We start from the raw sequence: 10,411 nt of genomic DNA, 5'->3' as shown, positions 1-10,411 counted from the left end.
AATTTACCTTATCAAGATCTCCCTTCCCAAATTTGATCCCTAAGATTTTAACTAGATCTGAGGCTACTGGGAATTTCTCAAGTCTAAAACTTGGTTCCCCGTCTAAACTCCAAAAAGCTTCTGATTTTTCATGATTGATCTGAGACCCTGAGGCCTCAGCGTAGCTTCTGATACACTCCAAAACCTTTCCCTCCTCCTCAGGTTTTGATATTACTAGAGTTATATCATCCGCGTAGGCGAAGGACTTAAAGGATTGGCCTAATGTAAACGGAACACCCCCAAGCCCACACTCCTGCAGTCTCCTCAAGAAAGGATCCAAAGAGAAAACATACAGGAGCGGGCTCAAAGGGCACCCCTGTCTCACACCAGCCTTCACCGAAAAGTCCTTGCCTTTCCAACCATTAATCAATGGAAAGCTTTTTGCCTCTTTATACAGTACTTTAATCCAGTTTATGAATTTTTCCGGAATACCGTATCTGTGCAAAACCGCCCATAGATATTCATGATTGACTTTATCGAAGGCTTTAGCTTGGTCTAAAGACAGAAAGTATCTACCCCACTTCCAAGCTTTACATCTCTCCAGTGCTTCCCTTAGTGAAAGAATAGCCCCAAAAATACTTCTACCTTCTATTGAGCAGAATTGAGATGCAGATAAGAGAGGACCTGCCACCGCACCCAACCTCTGTGAAAGTATTTTTGCCAGAATCTTCCTATCACAATTAAGAAGGGCAATCGGCCTCCAATTCCCAATGTGCCTCGAATCCTTCCCCTTTGATATCAGAATCAGAGAAGAAGACTGCATAGATGGAGACTGATGTTTTTCTGACAGGCATGCATTAAAGACTTGGGCCAACACTGGAACCAGATCTTCCTTAAAAGTGACATAAAATTCCGTGGTGAACCCATCTGGTCCAGGGGCCTTCTTTTTCTGTTGTTTATCAATTGCCTGTCTTACTTCTTCCTCTGTGATCTCTGATACCAAAGGGGATAGGTCCAAATTAGCAGTGTCAGTGACTGGGGTCGCCTCTAGGAAAGCTTGAATCTTTTTTCCATTCAAAGCTTGTTCTCTGTAGAGTTCAGCATAGTAAGTCTCCACAACCTACAAGATACCCTCCCTAGAATTTTCTAACTTACCCTGGGGGTCATAAAGACCTTCGACCAGTTTCCTCTTAACAGTCTCCTTACAATTCTGAAAAGGGTCCGGGGAACAAGATTTCCCATAGTCCCTCTCCAGAACCAGGGACTTAAACCGGTCATACTGATGCTGTCTCAACAAATACTTAAGCTGGTTTACTTTTTCTCCCTCCTCCCCTTTCGAAATACAAATTTCAAGTTTCCTTCTCAAAGATTGACTCTCTTTTTCTCTGGCCCTCCTTTTTTTAAAAGAGGTAGAAGCGAAAAAGGTACGGAAAGAATCCTTAGCCGAGTCCCACCAATCCACAACAGAATCAAAAAAATCTATTCTGGTTTTTTGTAATTCAAAAAATTCCTTAAAAGCAACTTTCGTCTCTTCCTCCTCTAGTATCTCTTTGCCAAGTCTCCAAAGACCCTTTCCAAACTCCAAACCCCCCACTGCACCAAAATGAAAGTACAAACCCACATGGTCAGAGAATTCAATTCCTATCTCTCTAAAGTTAGAATGAACTCCACCTTTTTTAACAAATATAAAGTCTATCCTACTGCTTCTCTGACCGCATCTGTATGTATGGAGGCCTTCCCTCCCATTGCAAGTAGCCACATCTTCCATACCTGCATCAGAGATCAAGTTTCTAAAAAATAAACTTTCATATTTATTAATTTTGCCAGTTCTATCCTTTTCTCCTAAGACTTGATTAAAGTCTCCTGCGAATATTATTGGGATGGATGTGAAAAGGAATGGCTTGATTTCTTTCAATAACGATCTTCTTTCATAAATTGTATGTGGCCCATACACATTGATAAGTCTAATCAATTTATTTTCAAATGAAATATCTAATATTAGACATCTGCCCATTGAAACATCAATTATTTTTTTAACAATTACATGCCTGTTGCCTTTAAATGAATGCCTACCCCCCCTGCTGGTTCTGTGCCCAGGGACCAGGGGCCTTCCCTCCATTCTCTCTTTGCCTCTTTTATATCATTTAGAGATGAGAGTCTTGTCTCTTGTAAAAAGATGATATCTGCATCTATATCTTTAAGATATTCATATGCAACAAAACGCGTTTTCTTATTTTTGATACTGTTCGTATTTATGGTAAAAAAATCAATTGATAAATCCATTATTGTTCTTTTTTTTAGGGGCATTACTCTTATCTCCAACTCTCTTGACCTGTACCATGGGGCCTACATTTACCCCCATCATCTCCTCTTCATCTAGGGACTCCCATTCAAGTTCTTGGGACACCTCTTCCTGATCTTTTTTACTTTTTTTCCTGCTCGTGTCCTGTACTTGATTTTTTCTTTTTTCTCTCTCCTCCTCCTCCTCCATTTTTTCCAACTCTTCAACCTCTTCCCCCCATGATTTTTTTCCCAGAACCTCGTACCTGTTTTGGCTCTCGATTGTCATTTTGCCGATTACATTTTTTTTCTCAACTTTCCTTGCTCTGGTTTCCCTCCTCACCTCTCCCCTTTTTTTATTTTCCCTTCTCACCTCTTTCCATTCTCCCCCTTTCTGTTGTTCACTAGGGGGTTGGGATAACGTTACTCTGTGAAACTCAGTTTCTGCTTGTTTACACACTTGTATTTGTTTTTCCGGGACAGTTTCTACCATATTTTCTTTTAATTGTTCTTCTATGTTAGGACATGATTTTTTTACATTCCTCCAGGCTTCTGGGCAGTTTCTGTAAGCATGGCCGGTTTTTAAACAAAGATTGCATTTGATTTATTGCTCACATTCTTTACTAAGATGTCCTGTTTCTCCACAAAAGGCACATTTTTTAACACTGCATTTACTAGCCAAATGTGTTCTAGCCCCACATTTAAAACAGAGTTTTGGTTGTCCCACATAGAAGCAAACTCCCCTGTCTTTCCCAATGAAAAAGGATGTAGGTAAATGCCTTTGTATATAACCTTCAGAATTAAATTTTACCTGTACTTTGTAGCCACCTACCCAGAAACCTTCCTCATCATAGATCTTGACAAGAGGGGATACAACAGTACATTGTCTCTTTAACCAGATCAAAACATCCTCCTGGTGCACAGTCTCATTTTTCATCAGAATAGTAACATTTTTATACTCCGGCTTGGAAATTGGGATAACTCTAAATTGTCCCCATTCCTTAGCATTCCTTGTCAAATTGTATTTCCGCCAAAACTCCTCTAGTCCCTGCGACAACTTAAAGCTCAAATCAAACTCCATGTCTGTAACACTTATCATAGCATAAACATCCTCCTCTGAGAAACCAAGTAACTGCTTCACCAAAATCTTAGCTACAAATCTCCTGCTAGGAAAATCTTCCCTCTCTCCTGTCCACTTAATTTTAACAGCATTTTTAAGTTTACCATAATCATCCTCCTCTTCCTCCCCACCAGTCTGCACATTCCCAAACAGTTTTTTCTGACCCCACACATTGCCTACTTCCTTGGGTTTCACAAAAACATTTGCATTATTTTCTCCACCATCTGCATTTCTTTCAACATTTTCAGACTGAACATTAGGCATATTATTAGGTTGCATATCAACATTCATTTCTGGCATAGGATCAGTAACAACCTGTTCAATTGGATCATCAAAAACAATTAATGGTAAATCGTTATCATCAGAAGATTTTTTTTGTTTAGGGGGAGAAACATTTTCGTTAGCATTTTCTTTCAATAATTCTGATATTTTAAAAAGTCTTTCTGCGGCCACATCCCCACCCCCTTGTTTCATTTCTTCAAAACGTTTTTTATTTGCATAAAGTTCCTTCCATGGTTCAATAATGTCCAGAACAGTTTTAATCTGAACTTCCACATCCTCCATTTCCTTATTTAAATAAGTCAGTTCCCTTATGGGAACTTTAGTCCTTTTGGCTCCTTTAAGCAGTCGTAAATCCTTAATTAGTACATCAATCCCTTTTGTCAGAACATTCTGCTTTGTTTCTAAACATTTAAGTTCATTTAAAGCACTCATGATCTTGTCATATTCTATTACATTACTTCCCCCAGTACTTTCATTGTCCTTCCCTGCATGTCCAGAGTTATCCAAATTAGTACTTGCCACAAAAGTTCCACTTATATTTCCCCCTTTTTCTTTTAATGAAACAGACCTCAGATCAGTGTCCATAGTCTGCCTCTCATTAAAGGGAATCTGTCGTCATTTTAAACTTTTGGGGTTTTTTTTGCATTTTTATAAAAAACACACATCCATAAACACTGGCAAATAAAATGTTAATCCACAAATCCATGCATAAGTTATTTTAGTTTGTATTTTGTCATGGGGGCTTCCATTTCTGCTCATTACACATTCATCCTGTGCTGCTCTAACAGCAGGCACAGCATTACCTGTGTGCTTGGAGGCAGCCACTCTGTAATGAAAAACCAGGTCGCACTACGACATGAGAATCTAGCTGTACACTCCCCCTCCCCTCTCTGCCCATGCGCGTGATGTTTGGAGGAGAGAGGTCACATGGTTTGCAGGGAAGCAATTACTTTCACTTTCCTACGTTCTGCTCTACAGCTGCATTAGCAGCCCCTCCTCCCACAGACACTAACAAAGCTCCTGCGTTCTGTAAGTTTGTTCTCTGCATTCCTTTGGAGGGGGGGGGAACTTTCTCTCCTTGCTGCCTTCCTAGTTTGTTTTACTGGTTACTAGATGAGGTAAAGGAGCTGTGAGTTCCCTCTGCTATCCACCTCTCACACACACCTTGCTCCTTTCCTGCCTGCAATACTTCTTTTTTCATTAACTACTTACTGCCTCCTTTCTCCTGAGCTATTTTAACCCTTCCTAGACTTCCTCTTAAGTTTTCCTGGTTTTCAAGTATGTCCTTATTTTATCCTCTTTTCTATTCCCTGTCATCAGTCCTGGGAGTGTACTCCTGTGTTTCTCCTGTGTTTCATTTTTGTGTAACAAATATAAATGAACTATCTATATAAAATATTTTTTCCAGTGCCCAAAATGAATTGTGTGTGTATATATATTTATTTATTTTTTGAAACGTAAGTGGGGGCAGTGATCACAGGAATATCTTATTTCAGTCCTTCTGAAGTGGTGTCAGTGAGAGCTTATCTTGATTCCTGCCTATTGTTCAATTGACAGGCTCAGCAGACAAGGCTCTATTTACATTACAGCAGCTTGTAGGAGGGAGGGGTAATGACATCACTCCAACTTGCAGTGCAGCAATAAAGTGTGACTGAAGTTTATCAGAGCACAAGTCACATGACCTGAGGGCAGCTGGGAAATGTCAAAATGTCTAGCCCCATAGCAAATTTTAAAATTAGATATAAAAAAATCCATTTCTTGTTTTGAAAAACGGATTTCAATGCAGGATTCTGCTGTAGTAGCACTATTAACTGATACATTTTGTAAAAAACATTTTTTTCCACGACAGTATCCCTTTAACATAAGTCTCTGAGCTCCCTTCCCCCCTCTCACAAGCTGCAGCTCCTGCAGCTGCAGTCACATTCTTTGCAGATTCACTCACCCCCTGTCTGGTGTCTGTAATTGATGTTTCTGAGATCAGACGAGACCTTGGCTCTTGCAGGGCGCTCTCTGCCACTCTGTGTGCGATTGTGCTGGCTGCTTCCTCCATTCTGCCAGATGACTCAAACTCTCGTGGTGCTTTCCCCGAGACTTTGGTCATTTCCGCATTCGTCTCCTCTGCAGAATTGCTATGGCTTCCCACAGCAGCTCCTGCATTAGGATCCTTCTCTGGATGGCTGCCAGCACCAGTTTCAGTCTCTCCAGCTGAGAGACCACTTTCGTCCAAAGCAACTTTCAGAGCCTTCCCTTTTGCTGCCCTTTTCGTTCGGTCTCCAGGTACTGCTACATTACTCTCTGCAGACCTCCTTCTACTTCCCAGCCTGGAACACTGCATGTTCCCAGGGGGTGTCTCTGTTTTTTTTCTCACCTTGAGGGAAGATAGCAGACTCCCCAAGGTTTTTTAAGTGAAAAAAAAAAAATCAAAAAGTCCAAAAAATAAGCACGGGTGAAATTAAAGAAAGGGGGGAGGGGGGAATCACTCCAAAAAATGAAAACTATCTTCCCCAGACCCGCAAGGGCCTGGGGATACACACTTCCACAGAGCACACTCACAGCACGTCCTCACAGTTTGAGAATATAGCTTATTGTGTGCTTGTGTTAGGGAGCTGCTATCTGGTTACCTTCCCATTGTTCTTTTGTTTGGCTGCTGGGGGGGAAAAGGGAGGGGGGTGATATCACTCTGAATTACAGTACAGCAGTAAAGAGTGATTGAAGTTTATCAGAGCACAAGTCACATGACTTGGGGCAGCTGGGAAATTGACAATATGTCTAGCCCCATTTCAGATTTCAAAATTGAATATAAAAAAATCTGTTTGCTCTTTTGAGAAATGGATTTCAGCGCAGAATTCTGCTGGAGTAGCACTATTAACTGATGAAAAAAACATGTTTTCCGATGACAGGATCCCTTTAACTTCAAACTCCTGGTGGCCATCAACAAGAACAGGAGTGGGAGTGGAAGAAGTTTCTGGCTTGAGAAGGGACACATGGAAGATATGTGGAACCTGAATATCCGGAAGAAGCTGCAGAAGAACCGCCACGGGTTTAATGATTTAGACAATTGGAAAAGGGCCAATGAACTTGGGTTCCAAGCCAATTTGGAGAAACCGCACACCTCACAAACCTAAGCAGAACTTCCTGGTGCTCGGTGGTAGGGGAATCGGCAACCACCCAGTCAAGGTACGTAGAAAGATCACCGGCACACAGGAGTTTGTTCAGCAGGGCAAGACCTTGCAATTTTAATAATGCAGTGCAACGTTTCGGGGCACGCCCCTTTGTCAAGCATGACAAAACACTTGACGAAACGTTGCACTGCATTATTAAAATTGCAAGGGCTTGCCCTGCTGAACAAACTCCTGTGTGCCGGTGATCTTTCTACGTACCAATGAACTTGGGACCAAGTTTGGGAGTAGGCACTCTGAGATGAATATTTCTCATAGACAACCAGACGTTATCGCCAAGATTATATTGAGGGGAAGAAACTCTTCTCCTGTCGGCAAATTTATTTTGAGAAAGAGAATTTTTCTCCAAGTTGACTTTCGTGGCCTGCTAGATAGCAGACATGTGAGCGGCTTGGTCATTGCCAGCTGGGACATTCGTGGGGAGGAGATCTTGAGGGAACGCCAATGAATTCTGACCATAGGCACAAAAGAAGGGGGATCTCTCAGATGGAGCGTGCATTGAATAGTTGTGGACAAACACAGCCCAAGGGAGGAGGTCTGCCCAGTCATCCTGACATAAGGACACATGACAACGAAGAAATTGCTCTAGTGCTTGATTAACCCTCTCTGCAGCTCCATTGGACTGAGGATGGTAGGCGGAAGAAAACTGAAGAGAGATCTGGACCGCTTTGCACAAGGATCTCCAAAATTTAGAAACAAACTGGGACCCTCTGTCAGACACAATCTCAGCTGGAAATCCATGAAGGCGGAAGATGTGTTGAAAGTTCCAGGGCAGAAGGCAACTTGCGAAGAGGAATGAAATGGGCCATCTTGCTGAACCTATCCACCACCACCCAAATGACTGTATGACACAAGGAAACAGGGAGATCAACAATAAAGTTCATGGCCAGATGGGTCCAGGGTCGAGAGGGAATGGGCAGGGGAAGAAGAAGGCCTTTTCGGATGAGTATGTCCAGATTTGGAAGCCGCACAAGTAGCACAGGATGAGACAAAGTCTTTAACATCCGAAGAGAAGGCCACCAAACAAGACGAGAAAACAGGTCCGTCGTCTTCCGAATCCCGGGATGGCCAGCCTGCTTGGAACTATGAGACTGAATGAGGATAGACTGATGGAGTTCAGGCAGAACAAATGGTACCCCAAAGGGGGTCTCAGACAGTGCTGAAGTCTGTGCAGACAGCAGTTGTGAAGCCACAGAAGGAGTTAGAGCAGCCACAATTTTGGCACGATGGTTCAGTGTCTTCAAATCTGGATTCTTCAGGAAGGAAACTCCTAGACAAAGCATCAGCCTTCTTATTTCTGGAACCAGGACAAAAAGTCAAGTCAAAGTTGAACCTGGAAAAGAAGAGTGCCCACGAGCTTGTCTGGGGTTTAGACGTTTAAGGGTTTGAATATATTCCAGATTCTTGTGATCCGTAAAAATTGTCACCAGAACTGAAGAACCCTCCAATAAGTGCCTCCATTCTTCTAAGGCCAATTTTACTGCCAAAAGTTCACGATTCCCTACATCGTAATTCTGTTTAGGGGGAGAGTACGTTTTGGAGAAGAAAGAACAGGGATGTAATTTCCCATCACATGGAAGCCTCTGAGAAAGAACTGCTCCTGCCCTCACATCCGAGGCATCAACTTCAATAAAAAACAGCAGAAGAAGAGGATCAGGATGTCTTCGAAATGGAGCCGAGGAGAAAGAGTCTTTTAAATTTTTAAAGGCTTCTAGTGCCTGAGGAGGCCAGCAGTTAGGTCTACCATCCTTACAGATGTGTGAAAGGATTGGTGCAATCTTAGAAGAAAGACTTTTGATGAACTGCCGGTAGTAGTTGGCAAAACCTAGTTGGCAAAACCAATGAAGCGTTGAATGGATTTTGTGCTGGTCGGGAGCAGCCAATCCTGTATGGCGGATGTCTTGGATGGGTCCATCTGAAGCCTCTCTGGGAGATGATATAACCTAGGAAAGGTATTTTGGAAGTTTTGAAAGAACATTTCTCTAATTTAGCAAAAAGAGCGTTCCTTAAACTAGAGAGGACCTTGTGTACTTGGAGCCGGTGGCATAACGAGATACTCGTAATGTCCATCACGAGTGTTAAAAGCAGTTTTCCACTCATCGCCCTCACGAATGCAGATCAGATTAGAGGCTCTGCGAAGATCCAACTTTGTGAAGAAGTTAGCTCCCTTGAGTTGATTGAACAACTCTGAGATAAGAGGAAGAGGGTAACGGTTTTTAGAGGTAATCTTGTTCAACCCCCGGAGGTCAATACAGGGACGTAGACTGCCATCTTTCTTCTGGATGAAGAAAAACCCTGCTCCTGCTGGAGATGAAGCGGGACGAATGAAGCCTCTTAGAAGATTCTCCTGGATGTACTCCTTCATGGCCTTGGTCTCAAAAGGAGAGAGTGGGTAAGTGTGTCCCCGAGGAGGCAAGGTGCCAGGAAGCAGTTCAACAGGACAGTCATAAGGCCGGTGGGGTGGAAGAGTCTCAGCAGATCTTTTGCAAAAAATATTGGAGAAATCCCGGTAAACCGATGGCAGAGAGGGCAAGTCCATGGTAACAGAAGATAATTTCAGGAGGGGTTTACTAGGAAACCAGTTCTGCTGCCAAAAGGAACTCCAGTGAGAAATTTGTGAAGTTCACCAGACTATGACCGGATTATGGAGACGGAGCCAAGGTAGTCCTAGAACCACTGGTGTGGAGGGACAATCAATAATGAAGAAGAAAATCTTCTTAGAGTGTAGGGACCTGACCTTGAAGGGAAGTTCGAAGGATGATTTAAAGATGAAAACAGAGGACAATGGCCTATCATCGATGGGCAAGACTTTAAGCAGTTCCGATAAGGGTTGCAATGGTATGGCATGTTGTTCTGTGAATGTCCGATCCAAGAAGTTCCCGGCCGCCCTGGAATCAAGGAAAGTTTGTGATAGGATGGTCTTGGTGGGAAGTTGAATCTGAACAGGCAGAAGAAAACCATGAGAGGAATTATTTGGAAGAGCATTAATCCTGCCCAGGTAAGTCTCCCTCTACACGCCAAAGGATCACCACTGTAGAGAGGAGACGCCGGGATACGTGGCTCAGAAGCATGTACAGGAGCCATTAGAATAGGGACTTTGGCAGAGACCAGTGTCGCTGGCGTGAGGGCAGACAGTTTGTCCAGGATAGCCTCCAAAGCTTGACCGAAGTGGCTCTGTTGTGCTTCATAGACCTCCATACGTGAAGCCAGTCCACGGAAGGCTCTCCCGAAGTCGGGCTGAGGTTGTGCCTCCTTAGAGGCCCGAGTATACTGTAAGGGCCCATAGGCACAGTTAGGAGTGCGGACCAAGGAGGAAGCAGTTTGTCAGACCAAAGTTCACAGTAACAAGAGGGTTCGGCAATAGAATGGTCAAAGTCCAGGCAAAGGGTTCAATCCAGGCAGAAAAGGGTCAATACGATAAATAGACAGAAGTCGGTACACAGGAATCAAAGACAAGGCTATAAATCACACCCAGGAATACACAAAGTGAAACCTATACTTGGGCAATGTTGCAGTGTTCAAGCACCTTTAAATAGGCCTCCATTGACGTCAAAAGTTGGACGTGACGCTG

At 43.1% G+C, this 10,411-nt stretch overlaps 1 protein-coding gene across 1 annotated transcript; it reads right to left on the bottom strand.

Moving 5' to 3' along the window:
- Nucleotides 1-2,863: 2,863 nt before the first annotated feature.
- On the bottom strand, nucleotides 2,864-4,246 carry LOC121395426. The gene has a single exon (XM_041568960.1). The coding sequence runs from the start codon at nucleotides 4,244-4,246 to the stop codon at nucleotides 2,864-2,866; it is 1,383 nt and encodes a 460-aa protein (XP_041424894.1).
- Between the last annotated feature and the right edge of the window lie 6,165 nt (nucleotides 4,247-10,411).

The sequence above is a fragment of the Xenopus laevis genome, chromosome 7L (assembly GCF_017654675.1).
Source record: "Xenopus laevis strain J_2021 chromosome 7L, Xenopus_laevis_v10.1, whole genome shotgun sequence".
Taxonomy (NCBI): Eukaryota; Metazoa; Chordata; class Amphibia; order Anura; family Pipidae; genus Xenopus; species Xenopus laevis.
The sequence above is the reverse complement of the archived record's forward strand: the minus strand, read 5'-3'. Positions and strand labels throughout refer to the sequence as shown.

Excerpts from the sequence above, each read along its gene's own strand:
- LOC121395426 (XM_041568960.1), bottom strand. The coding sequence starts at position 4,246 with ATGGACACTGATCTGAGGTCTGTTTCATTAAAAGAAAAAGGGGGAAAT.